At 37.7% G+C, this 14,624-nt stretch overlaps 1 protein-coding gene across 3 annotated transcripts in view; it reads right to left on the bottom strand.

The window, feature by feature from the left end:
- MAN2A1 (mannosidase alpha class 2A member 1) overlaps positions 1–14,624 on the bottom strand; it is a 213,765-nt gene that overhangs the window by 41,443 nt on the left and 157,698 nt on the right. For 2 of the 3 annotated variants that reach the window (XM_086413372.1, XM_086413373.1), the window contains exons 14-16: positions 13,521–13,739; positions 12,677–12,799; positions 9,489–9,603 (exon numbers count right to left, since the gene is read on the bottom strand). In XM_086413372.1, the coding sequence (XP_086269498.1) occupies positions 9,489–9,603; positions 12,677–12,799; positions 13,521–13,739 (457 nt within the window). Of the gene's footprint in view, positions 1–5,413; positions 6,041–9,488; positions 9,604–12,676; positions 12,800–13,520; positions 13,740–14,624 lie in introns of those variants that run through there. The other variant, XM_086413375.1, reaches the window with a different exon arrangement.

Here is a 14,624-nt window from a genome sequence, read left to right as displayed (position 1 = left end):
AGAAATAGTAGTAATTCCCACAACCAGATGACCTTTTTCTTCATGTTGACTAACTCAACTTATCATCCATTACAAGATCTAACTTATCCTCTAAGGTACTTGGTGATTTCCAGGTCTGTAAATGTTCACACTGATTATTTCTCCACAAGTGAAAATTTTAACATCTGCTTTCATGAATACAAAGTTTAGTAAATTTCACTCCAAGACTCAAACTTAAGAAAGTGACAATGCATCACTGTGTTTCATTCATAAAGCAGGAGATAAATAACTACCCCTACTTACTGACCAACTTGTCATGAGCTCAGCACTAGTCAATACATTTTATGCTTTTCGTTCCATGAACTCTCAAAATGATGCAAAAAGTAAATGCATACTAGGAAAGGTACAACATTTTGATCACACAGATTGCAAATTCTGGTTAAAGATTATACCAATTAAGTATGCTATGGGTGAAAAAGCCCTAATAACTGAAACACAGACAACAAAACTAGGAAGCTGTCCTTTTTATTTTTTTCCCTCTAATAAACATTGATTTTAAAAAACAACACGCTTTCTTGGAAGCCTCATTTTGGAGGAACATAACACCTACATCACTAACATTCTTTCAAATCCCAAACAGAATTGGTCTCACTAACCCTGGCTTCCTCCCAGAAGGTGCATAAACAGCTCGTGACCTGCATTACAGGCTTGGGCTGGTCTAGTGCAGGCAGGGAGGAATGCTGGAGGAATCTCATGGTCTGTCTGCCTCCACACCGACAGTCACTCTGGAGTGGCCTGCCTCCCGTCCTCACAAACATGCTCTTTTCCAAGCTGCCTTTAGAGAGGAAAATCAGATTTCACTGAGACAAACCTGCCATGCAGGCATGTGATTCTTCCTCTTTAACCACACTTTGACTACTCCTTCTCCTAACTTTCCCCACCCACCAAAGAAAAAAAACAAACACACACACAAAAACAAAGGCAGCCGCATTCCTCTTACCCACCCTAACTCCTGTGGAGCTGAACAATTAAAGTACTGGTGTCTGACTGAACTTTAATGACTAGGAACAAAGATTTTTGCAAAACACACGGTTTCCAATTGCTGGTTTTCAACAAAATTGAAGGTTACCTAATAACGTTGTCAGACAGTAGATCATTAAAAATAATTGATTACTGTTTGGCAATAGATCACTGTGATTTATGGAACATAACTCAGAAGGAATTCAAAGAATTAGATAACATGCCCATAACTAAACTCCTTCTATTCCCACCTACTTATTTATGTTTTCAACATTCCTTTGCCTTAAATTTATAAGAGCAAAAAATAAGAATAAAATAAAAGCTGAAACTTATCTCACTCTAGCAGTAAGTAACATTCACCAATGAAGGCATAAACATTTAGGATACAAAAGGTACAATTCATCTCAATAAGATGGCTAACAAACACATGAAAAGATGCTCAACATCACTCATTATCAGAGAAATGCAAATCAAAACCAAAATGAGGTACCATTTCACGCCAGTCAGAATGGCTGCAATCCAAAAGTCTACAAGCAATAAATGCTGGAGAGGGTGTGGAGAAAAGGGAACCCTCTTACACTGTTGGTGGGAATGCAAACTAGCACAGCCACTATGGAGAACAGTGTGGAGATTCCTTAAAAAACTGGAAATAGAACTGCCATACGACCCAGCAATCCCAGTGCTGGGCATACACACCAAGGAACCCAGAATTGAAAGAGACACATGCACCCCACTGTTCATCGCAGCACTGTTTATAATAGCCAGGACATAGAAGCAACCTAGATGCCCATCAGCAGACAAATGGATAAGAAAGCTGTGGTACATATACACAATGGAGTGTTACTCAGCCATTAAAAAGCATATATTTGAATCAGTTCTAATGAGGTGGATGAAACTGGAGCCAATTATACAGAGTGAAGTAAGCCAGAAAGAAAAACACCAATACAGTATACTAACGCATATATATGGAATTTAGAAAGTTGGTAATGATAACCCTGTATGGGAGACAGCAAAAGAGACACAGATGTATAGAACAGTCTTTTGGACTCTGTGGGAGAGGGAGAGGGTGGGATGATTTGGGAGAATGACATTGAAACATGTTTAATATCATGTAAGAAATAAATCGCCAGTCCAGGTTTGATGCAGGATACAGGATGCCTGGGGCTGGTGCACTGGGATGACCCAGAGGGATGGTACAGGGAGGGAGCTGGGAGGGGGGTTCAGGATTGGGAACACATGTACACCCATGGTGGATTCATGTTGATGTATGGCAAAACCAATACAATATTATAAAGTAATTACCTCCAATTAAAATAAATAAATTTAAATTAAAAAAAAAATATTAGCATGCTATCATTAAAATATATATATATTTCTATTAAAGTTTATAAAATAAATTATCAAAATGGTAATATATATATTAATTATATGTTTTTATCAATTACATACTATTAGTAATAATTTTATAACTCAATCTCGAAGAAATTTAATACTTTTGAGTTTTAGGATGACAGAATCTTAAAATATATATGTGTGTGTGTGTGTGTGTGTGTATATCTTTCAGAAGAATAATGAAAAGTTGACCAATAATAAGACTCTTAAGTATAAAGTATTATATTGAGGTAAAATTTGGTGGGGGAAGTAGAATGGAAACATGAATTCAAGGAGAAAATAATGATATGAAATTAACTGTTAAGGAGGGCTTGTTCAGGCTTTTCAAAAATGCATGATTTAGTATCAAACTGCTATGCACTGGTTATGCTTATTTTAAAATGGCAATATTTACAATGTGCCAAATATAACATCCTTTGCAAAAATTTAAATGTATAAAGAAAAACTAGATGTCAACTTGCAAAAATGTAAAGGACACAGATTCTTCAAATTCTTATAAGAACAAGGGAATTTGATCTCAACAAATCCACTTTACACTTTGTGATCTACTTTTCCTCCTTTCTATCCATTCAAATGACATTTCTCCAAGACCAAGCCTCTCAAAAGCTCACTTTTTAAAATCAAATCTTCCCCAACTTCCCCAAACCTCCCATGACTTACTGTGTAACTGGGCCTGCACCTGTGAAGGAGATACACCACTCAGTATATGCCGGGCTTTGTGTACATTAGCTCAGTTTATCTCCAACACTCTGGGGAAGACTATTACTGTCACCGTTTGCAGGATAATGAAACCGAGACCGTGCAGGTCATAACCGGCACAAGGTCAAATGAAGCAGGTGTGAGGGCTGGACTGGAGGGCCCTGGCTGTCCCTGCGGCCTGGGCTCTTGACCATCATGCGCCCCTGCGCGTCCCGCCCCGGCCCCTCCGTCTCCGTTGAGCTCGGCACACACTTGTGGAGGATGATGAGGTTTCCTGTTAGGAAGCCATGCCTTCAGTGCAGCAGCTGCCGTCAAACAGCCCCCAAGATAACCTGTGAGCTCTGAATTTGTGCAACCAGAATGTGTGTATAGTCCCTTAAAATAACCTTCCCTTTCATGCCTGTAGGGAATAATCAGATTCAACACATAGCCACTTATTTCATTTTTTTTTTAAGTTCCAATTAACAGAAAAAAAAAATCCTTAGCAGTCAACTGCATATTATGATATTCCAAAAACGTTTTAATTACCTAAGTTTGCCTAGTCATAACATACTTAATGCTTTTTACTCTTAAATCAAGCTAAATATGGAATGTAGTCCTGGGAAAAATGAGAGATTGATTGCAAACCATTTTAATATCCTCATGAATCTTTTTATGGAAATAAAAACAATTTCAGCGAAGCTCTGAGACCTTGTTCGTGAGTGAAAGGACTCCAGGGATGAGGCCCCAGATTCAAGCATCCTTAGAAAATGAATTCAGAAGCAAGAAGCCAAGCACCAAAGAAGCTCCATGTGAAAGTAAGTCTTGTGAAGACACCTTGATGGTGATGCCTAATTGACCATCCAGTCTTTCTCTCTTAAGAACTTACAGAGCAAACCAAAGTCTTTCTAGTTTGCTTAGAGGCAAAACTAAAGGTTCAGATCTCTAATTCCCAGTGTGAACTCTCTCAACATGTTGAACTGGATAAAGTTCATTTCAATTCTCTGAAAGTTAAGGGTCATGTTATGAATCCATTTAGATTATATATTCAAAACAGAAGGAAAACTAAGCAAGCTCTCTTTGATTACCAAATATGCCCATGGAATAAAATTATCAGTCATTTCAGCCAAAGGAAAGTCTTTTCTTCCATACTTTTTGATGGCAGTTCATTACATTTTACCCCCAGGCTACTCTGTACTTTCTTTGCCAAAATCCATTACATGCTACACTTTTATAATATGATTGGTGGAAAACAGGTAAATGTATTGCATTTTAGATATTTCTCCTAAGGGTTTAAACATGGTTTACACTGACATACTCACTCACTCACAAATCAGCTGCCTAGAAGAACACAGTTCTGAGGGAGGGAAAGGCCTTGCGGGTGTGTATTATAACAGATCTGAGACCCAAGCCGAGTGCCAGTGACTACGTGCATGACACACTGGCAACCAACCACAATCTAAGTCTTCAAAGCAGCGGCTGATGTCAGAAAACGAGGGCTCCAAAGTCTATAATTACAGCTCCAAAGACAAGCGAAACTAAACCGGTGAGTGTCACTCACTGATCATCGCTGCAAGACAGGCATTTTTTGGTGCCGGTAAAGTATCAAATTACTATAACTCAGGGGGGTTTTTGGCTTGTATCATATTCTATCTTCTAATCCAAGCTTAATGATAAAAGCTAAAGTAGCATATTTGGTAACACTTAAAGTTTCAGTTTAATGAAAGATGATTACACTACAATAAAAAATGAATCCCTACCTCTTTTACCTGTTCCTCCAGAAAAATGTTATTTTCTACAAACAAAAGAATATTTTAGAAATCATGAAATGCTCTTAAAGGGCATTTCATTAAATTATGGTCACTATGAAAAGGGTTTCTTATTTAACCTTTTATGAGGCAAAGCATGATGTCTCATTAGAAATCTCTGAAATTTCTCTGATCTTTTGGAGATTTTAAAGCTCATGAACACAAGATTTCTTTTAGTTCAATATTTCTAGGAACCTTTTTGAATATGATGTCTGAACAATAATGAAAATAAAACCACAGTGTTTTTAATAGCTTAAATGATGTTAAGGAGAGACTTTAAACTGTATTGCTTATTATTTTCAGAATCTGGAGCGAACACAAATAGAGAAGTTAAATACCAAATCAAGAACAAACCAGAAGCCAGGCTGAACCCAGGCCTCCCAAATCAGTTTGTGTCAAAATCAATAATGACCACATAGTTTATGTAATTTGGGAAGTGTTGCTTGACTTTTGTCCTTGACTTTGTTTTCTGATAAAGCTTAATTTCGGCAAAAGTTACTTTATGAAGAGAAGAATCAAAGAGTAACAAAAAAAGATTTTGAGGAATTTAAATATATTTTTTTCAGGTTTGCATTACCTTAGGTTTTTAAAAGAATGTTTCAAGTAAACAGAATTTGAAAGGTTTAATATAACAGATATTCAGTAAGACAATCCATAATATTAACTCATTTTCTGTTTCTTTACTCTTGTTGTTGAGAGATAAGACAATCTTTTGTATGATTAAATGGTTTAGTAAACTAATAGTTACAATATATAATCATAAAATATTAATAGTTTCCTTCCCTTCAGCCCCCATTTGTTCTTGGATCCTGAACTTGGTACTAAAAACAAGCTGTAGTCATTAATACTCATTCAAATAACTGTATTCTCAATTTAAAAGGGGAAATTCGTCTACGTCAGAAAACAGATCCATAAGTTAAATTCAAGAATAGATATTTCTGTTATCTTAAGAAATTTTAAGCCAAAGTCGGTTTACAAAAGCATGGCAGTCGGCTGAAGTCTTCGTAGCACCAAACATCAGGTCGGTCTGTCTGCGCATTCTGATCCGTTACTCAGAAGCTCAGCTTACACGGAGTCCTGCACGAGGCTCAAGTCGAGAAGCGTTTCCCAGTACAGACACTTGAGCGCCACATAACCAAGGGCTCTTCAGGTATCGGGAATACCTGGAGAGGAAAGCTCCCTGAAGATTTCACATCTCAGTCACAGGCCTGGGTGAGTGAGTCAGTTAAAACCCATGAAGACAGGATCCAGACCACCTGTGCCCTCCTGCGGCAGTGTATGAAACAAGGATAGACAGAAATAGATAACAGAGGCCACCAGGAAAAGGCTCCAGCTCCACAACTGGGCTTTTTCTTTTTTTTTTCCAGGACAGAAATACGTTGAGAGGGTCTCAAATACAAACATGGGAGGGTGTACAGATTGAAAGAAAGCGCTTCAGGTGATATAGTATCTCCATTTCTCCACAGTCTTGCTGGGGGGAAAATGCTCTAGGCTTGAAACCGTAAAAAGAAAGATGGATCTGACTTTAAATAGTTACATATGCTGGTTTCAGGTTCAGTCCAAGCAAGTACAGTAAAGCTCATCTGAGAATCACTTTAAAATCACATTTTATCTAACTTATCTGTCATTTCACACAAATTTCTGAAGCTTCCTGCTTTCAAGCTGCAAAAATCTAACATCAGCTCAATTTATCCCACCCACTGAGACATCTAGGGGCAATATGAGCTCTTTTTATTTTTTAATTATTATTTTTGTTATGCTAATACTCTAAGTGCCCAGTTCAAAACAACCTCTATTTCTTAACTGACTAATCAGAGCCAGCCTTGCCACCTTGGAGAGCAGGGAAGGCGGGTGGGGAGCTGGTGACATCTCTTGCCCTGCTCCTGCCTAAGGGCCCATTAGCCCCTGGGCCTTTCTGACCTCTCAGTGGGGGACAGGAGGGGAGGAGAGGCGGAAAGACAAGCTACTTAGTTTTGAGGAGTGCCTATCTGTTGGGCTAAGCAAACAGGCCAAGGTGGAGCATAATAACTTCCAAGCTGGCTGCTGAAGCAAGACAGCAAGCTAAGCTACAGCCACAGAAGTGGAAGAGGGCCCTTGAGTTCAGAGAAACCGCCCTTTGATACGAGACCCAGATCCTGTGGACAAACGAAGAAAACTCAGAAGCTGCACTGGTGAACAAATGCAATTAAACAAAAGCAAAAGCAGTTAAGCAGACACAGCTGCTGGAACATGAAGCTAGACTTTTCTGACGAGCTGCTTCAGCATTTACTCTGAGACACGTTGTTGCTTAGCCGCTCTGTCGTGTCTGACTCTGCGACCCCATGGGCTGTAGCCCGCCAGGCTCCTCTGGCCATGGGATTTCCCAGGCAAGAATACCACAGTGGGTTGCCATTTCCTTCTCCAGGGGATCTTCCCAACCCAGGGATCACACCTGCCTCTCCTGTATTTACCACTGAGCCAGCATGGAAGCCCACTCCGAGACATTGCCTGTTTCTCAAAATAACTGATGACAAGCAACAGTAAACCACGCTTGACCAAGCAGGTCTGGACCGAGGCTGCACCGTGCTGGATTCCAGACAGAACCTCCCCATCAAAAAACAGTCATTTTACGCAAATTTAAAAGTAGACAGGCACACCTTCTGTGTGATCATGCTACTTTATATCCGTAAGATGAAACCTGTGGCTATAGCTGAAGATGGAATTTTAGGGCTCTCACAAATGCTAAACAATGGCCTATGCAAGGGTACAAAACGAAGGCCAAACACAGTGCTTCTGACTTAAAATCTTTCAAAGATTATTTCAAAACTACAGACTTTCTTGTAGTTTCAAAGTGTTTGCAGATAATTGCAAAAGACACCAAGTTAGTGTCTAGTATGATTTTCCCTGCCATCTAGAAGAACTTTTACTTTTTAATTCAACATATGAATCATGGGTTACCCTGAAAATATATCACATAAGAAGTCACATAATGAAGTCTGTTCATATCTGAAATTCTACTGGGTACTTGGAGTATTACCAAAACAAAAATAATAATTAAAACATAAATACCCAGACCTTAGATTGCCTCTAGATGTCTCAGTGCGTGGGATAAACTTGAGCTGACGTTAGACTTTTGCATTGATGAGATTTTAAGTTAAAAAAAAAGTTAAAAACAAAGTCAAACACTGAAATCTGAAAACTGAACTTAGCTAAATAAGAAATTCCCTGAACACAGTAGGCTTTTGTTATTGTTCAGTTGTGAATTCGTGTCTGACTCTTTTGCAGCCCATGGGCTGTAGCCCGCCAGGCTCCTCTGTCCATGGCGTCTCCCAGGCAAAGAGTACTGGAGGAGGTCGTCATTTTCTTCAGAGGATCTTCCCAAATCCGGGATGGATCCCGCATCTCCTGCATTGACAGGCAGATTCTTTACTGCTGAGCCACCACAGAAGCCCAGAGTAGCCTTTGCTTCCCCATAATACCCAAAAAGTAAACAGTGCCTGCGCATATATTTTATTACTTGTTTTGAAACACTTTTTGTCTACCTGTCTACAGATTCAGGGAAAGAATATTTTCCTTTTCTAATTTTTTCATCTTAGCTTACAGCAACAAAACATTTAAAGTGGCATTTTTATGAGGTCTTTTACTAAAAGATTTGATACAATAGTAAATGGTCTGGTTACTAGGATTAAAAGTGTGGTTGGAAAGGTACTCCATGCTAAAAACAGTGAATTAAAAATCAACCAACCTAACTATACAATTCTGAGACTGGGAACCATAGGTCCATTCAAATCATATGGAAAAACCAGTGCTACTGGTCACAGTTCAGTTTCCAAACAGATCAAAGGCCTACTTCTTACCACTTGATTAACAAAGAAGCTACTTCAATACTGTGCTAAAAGTAATAAACTGTCTGATTTTATATGCTGCAAGCTAATGAGTTGTAAACAAACAGAATGAGCGTAGAATATTTTTCTTCTAAAGTTAAAGTCTAATAATGTTAACTATGGCAATAACTTCTGTATTTGAGGCAGGTTGTGTGTATGTGAGAGAGAGAAAGGTAGTCAGTGATCCATTCATTGAAAGCCACATTTGATATAATTTCTATTTCTTAAAATAAAAAATACTATACTGTTTTTAGATCTGATAAAAGAGCTCACAACTTATGACAAATACTGCAATAAGAAAGAAAAAGTTAAAGTGAAGTTGCTCAGTCGTGTCTGACTCTTTGTGACCCCATGGACTGTAGCCCGCCAGGTTTCTCTGTCCATGGTATTCTCCAGCCAAGAATACTGGAGTGGGTTGCCATTTCCTTCTCCAGGGATCAAACCCAGGTCTCCCGCACTGCAAACAGACACTTTACCCTCTGAGCCACCAGGGAACCCCCTAGAACAAGAAGATATACAGAAGAAAAAAAAACACGTATATGTAGGGAGTTAAGTGTTTGACCATTTTTGATTATTGAAGGGAAAATACCAGCATTTAAAGTCATATGATGAGTATGAGGTCAAGTTTAGACAGATGATTGTGTCATCTTCAAAAACCAATTGCTAAATTATTAAAACTGACACAAGAAAAGCAAGAATTCAAGAATCAGTATACATGTTTCACAACTGCATTTCTCTGTTTTCTTACCATGTATGTTGTACAGTCGAACTCTGTGGGTAACATGTTCAAAAAAGCAAGTCACATCTGAATAAAACCTTCCACGCTGCACTCTGACAAAGGGTGGTGTTGTGTAAACGTAAGGCTGAGGAGGAAATAACATTTTTAAGAAAAATGTTTTGGCTTTTAATTTTTCCAAGGGATGTTTATTATAGTTTCCAAATTGGCAAATACATATCATGTGATATTGGTAATATTAAGTGAAAACCAAACCTTATAAGGTATCAGACTATGCACATGCTATAAGAATTGAATATACGGTTTTACATTAGACAAAAACTGCTGAAAATAGAAAATAAAAATGTTACAACTTGATTGGTTTAGAAGATCTACAAACATTTCTCCCTGCCATAAAAATTTCTAATTAAAATTTTTCTATATGGTTCCTATGTTATCTATGAGAAAGAGCAATACTTTTACAGCAGTGACGTTTGTTTCCCAGGCAAACATTATAACCACGGTCTCCTAATGTTCAGGGTTTGCAGCATGTGGCTGGAAGGACCACAGGGACTCATCTCAAACAACCTGGAAGCAGGCTTCAGAACACGGCTCAATCCCAGCCAGGCTCACTGCTCTATAAAGCACACTGCCCTGTTACTTCAAAGAACTAAGCGGATATGAAGCCAACTTACAAACCTGGAAAAACTATGGCAACCACTGGTTTACTTTTCATTATTTAGAATCTAGAATCAAGAAACTATGGGAATAAAACTTATAACTTATACATAGGTAAAGAAATGAAATCTAAAGCACTTATGAAGAATTTTAAGTATTACACATCTTAGAAGGCTCAACAGCAGCATGCAAAGCTAGTCTGCAATGCAGCACAAGATTTTCAGTACTGTGTAATTTTCTTCCATATTTACCTCTTTGGTTAAGGAAAAATATTCTGAATTTACTATAATGCTTTACAGTTAACAAAGCTCTTGTACCTAATCACCACACAGCTAGAAAGCGTGGAGGAGGGTGGGAACTAGGATGGGGATGTCTGGGTCCCCACCTTTTCCCGGCACACCCAGCTGTCTCTTTCCCTGGTGTTCTTTTATTTCTTCTTTGTAAACATACGATGATTCTCTTTTTCCTACTATCTAATATTAGAGTTATTTAAACATAAAATAATTTTTTAAAATAGTAATTACAACTGTCTGTGTTTAATATTCTATAGCATAGTTATTTTTTTTTTTAAGTCAGTCAAAACAAAATACCTGTGTAATGACAAAAGCTGTTAAGTGAGAAAACACTGATGTAGCTTATATTTAGGATCCACTGCTCATCCTGAAATGTCTACTATGATCTATAGCTTACCTTTAATTCCTCAATAATTAAAAAAAACAGAAACAACAAATAACTAGAATTCTGAGCATGACCTAAACAATCCCTTAACATCTATATTTGATTTTGGTTAGCAGGCTTTTCTAGAGCAAAAGTAACTTTTTTAGGAGACAGGACCCTAGGCAACAAAACACAGAATATTTAATTTATCTTAAAGTGGAGAAAGTTGGTGTAAGTGTAAAAGCAAAGGAAGAAACTCTAAAGAAAAAAATACAAAATTGACTACACAAAAATTAAGAACGAATATAACAGAAAAATAAAATAACAAACTCAGTGATACACTGAGGACATATTTTTCAATAAATAGGAAAAAGGATTAATTTTATAATATATAAAAAAATCTTTACAGATCCACAAGTCATATCAGTAGACAAATGGCCAAGAACTTAAATAGGACACTCACAAAAGAAATATGAAAGATAAATAAAAGCATTATACAGTTCAACCTTACTAATAATCACAAAAATCATAACAGTAAAATATTTTTCATCTGTTATTATAGGTTAAGTATGTAATGTGGCTAATTCTCAGAGTTTAAGAGTAGTATGCTAGATAGCTACTTTCAAAAACACACTGCTGGAATGAATATGTATCTTTCTAGAGAGGCAAGGAAGATAAGTAGTATCTATATGTCAAAAGCCTTAAAAGGCTCCAGACACACAAAATGACTCTTCTAGAAAATTATTCTCAGGAAATAATTAGCACTGTACAAAGAAAGCTTATCACAATTTTACAGTAATAAAGTATTGGGAGAAAATGTAAAATGTACATATGCAACAACAGGAAATTCTTTACTTCCACATATATATATAATACACACACACTTTTTTACTGTGAGGACACTTAAGTTCTACTCTTTTAGCAAATATCAATAATCCAACACAGTGCTATCAGCTAGTCACCATGTAACGCATCAGACTCTCAGATCGCGTTCACCCTACAGCTGAAGTTCTAAATCACAGAAGTGTGTATTAAAATGTGTTTTCCAAGAGCATATGAGATTGTGAGCACTGTCACAATGAAACCCAAGACATATTCACATGCTGCTACTGCTAAGTTGCTTCAGTCGTGTCCGACTCTGTGCGACCCCATAGACGGAAGCCCACCAGGCTCCCCCGTCCCTGGGATTCTCCAGGCAAGAACACTGGAGTGGGTTGCCATGATACACACAGAATAAAATATGGTAAAAATACAACATTGGCAAAGGTTTTCATGGGCTTGTAGAACAGCTGGCCGGTGGAGGCAATGGCAACCCACTCCAGTACTCTTGCCTGGCAAATCCCAGGGACGGGGGAGCCTGGTGGGCTCCCGTCTATGGGGTTGCACAGAGTTGGACACGACTGAAGCGACTTAGCAGCAGCAGCAGCAGCAGAATAGCCAGCAAATATTATTCTTCAGTTTTCTGCATTAAATGTGCAGTCAGGATAGAACACTTTCTTTGTTTGTTTTTTAAAGTGCTAAATGTTAAGAAGAAAAATGGCTCAGTGGTCAATCTATCTTTCCCACACGGCTAGGAATTTTGTGTTTGTATCTCTGCCATGCCACAGAGGTACGTAACAACTCAGCAGCACCCTAATCCCAAATCAAATCTAGCTTCTTTCCATACAGAGCACTTGTCCCCTGTAGCATCCTTACTGAATTTCAACACTGAGAAATTACTGTTCACCTAACACTCAACTAGAAATTGCTAAGTGTCAATAATGATATATGAGTGGAGCTAATTCATCTATTCCTAATAGATGACCATAACATTGAGATGCATTTAGTATGCTCCTCACTACTCTCTCAGTAAGTGCTTAGTCACTGCTACGAGCATCAGCTCTTACCTTGGCCTCCCCGTCGGGTAAGAAGAGGTAGGCACCACTTTTATCCTTTTTACTTGTGGTTCCATACCATGAAAACTGTACTTTCACTTCAAGACTTTTACCATCTCCTTTATTTAGCATTTCCTAAGGATAAAAAAAAAATTTTTTTAGTATAAGTTAGTATTAAGACATAAACTTACTGTGTCTAGCTACATGCATATGTCTATTTTTAAAAAATTACCTTGTGATAGATTTATAAGTGATTAACATTCAGCCTGTAATATTCACAATTCTTGGATGAACACTCCAAATTTTATACTTAAAACCTCAGGACTGAAAACTTCCACAACAGAACAAAAAGAACACATTTCACCAAAGAAGAAAGACATATACAAATTAAGACATTAGACCAGTACTTCTCAAACTTTCTGTAGTAAAGGAGTGAATTTATTTTTATTTCCACTATGCATGAAGCAGCATTTTGGTGAAGTACAATGAAAGTGAATTAATTAAAAAAAAATTAAAGTGATATGCCAAATATAAACTCATTTTTTCTTATTAGATTTAATAGGCATAAATCTACTCAGTCTAATTACTTTCAAAGTTTCCATAAACATTTCTAAATAGCCACCAATTGCATACTCATCTTGTGGACTAGTAACAACCAGTCCCCGGGGCGGCACCTCACAGACCACACCTGTGAGCAGCGGTGGGCGCTGCGGACCACAAGGGGACGGTACACGCAGCTCTCCATCCTTTCCTCCAGAACACCTGTGTCCCCTTTTCCACTTTACATAGGTAATCTACATATGTTATAATAAAAGTGACCTGCCTTCTGTAAATTTCAGAACTACTTGGAACATACCTCCATAAGCCCAGAGTGACCAAAGCGCAGCCTAATAAAGGAGTTCTCTAGAGTTATAGCTTCTTGAGCACTTTTTATATTATTCATGTTAAAAATTCCTTCATTTGCTATATTACCATTATATAGGTCATATTTGGCTAAATGTGGATTTGAACTTGATGTTTCCAAAATCTTATACACTTTCAGTCCCAGTGGTGGCATCTCTGCTAGAAAAGATATCTTTAAAGATAAAGGAGAGAAGTTATTAAAGAGAAATGCAATCTACTGAAAGGAAACTATATTTCTAGTACAAATAAGCAACTACTATGTTTAAGAAAGAATATAATACTATTCCATGTTTTTATAACTTATGGGTGGAGTATTCACATTTCTATTTATCTAGGGAACCTAGTAAATTCAAGTGGGTAGGACTATCAAAGACATTAAGGCTTTTATTCAATATACGAAATTATGTGACCATCCTCAATTGTCCCACAGTGCTCTTAATGGATGCTCAGATGGGGAAATGCTCCATGATGTAAGGGTTTACCGTGACAGTGATTTTAGGAATCATTGTACAACACTATGGTAATTCAGTACATTCAAAATGAAAAATGATAAATGTAACAATGTAAACATCAAGCATATTAGTTCATCAATACCAGACATCAATGCCTGGGAGGTCCAGCAGATGCTGAACAGGCACGGAGGAGGCACCCACCAAGGGACATGATCCAACCTTTCAGGAGCTTCTGCTCCAATCTCGAGGCGAGGGGTTTCCTGTAAAATCTGATCAAAACCTGTATCATAGTTTCTTTTCTTTCTAAAGGATAATAAATTCGTAAGAGCAGCCAGCAATGCCTTTTAATTCTCTTTTAGAATCCTTAGCTTTTGTCTGTGTCTTCAGAAATACAGTTTATACTCTGAATTTTAGCAGTCCAACATTTCCGGTGACGGGGGGCGCTCAATTTAACACTGCATACTTCAAGACATTTTCCCAAAACACCTAGGACTTGAACCCACACATTTTTTTCATAATTATATCTTAGAAAAGAAGCATCTTATTTATTTAAAAAGTCTTTCTTTATTGGGATATTACTGTAATCTTTGCAATGAAAGTTGGAA

This window comes from Bos grunniens, chromosome 7, assembly GCF_055505025.1.
Source record: "Bos grunniens cultivar Pamir isolate PY7600 chromosome 7, Bosgru_T2T1.0, whole genome shotgun sequence".
Taxonomy (NCBI): Eukaryota; Metazoa; Chordata; class Mammalia; order Artiodactyla; family Bovidae; genus Bos; species Bos grunniens.
This window is presented reverse-complemented; position numbering and strand designations above follow the sequence as displayed.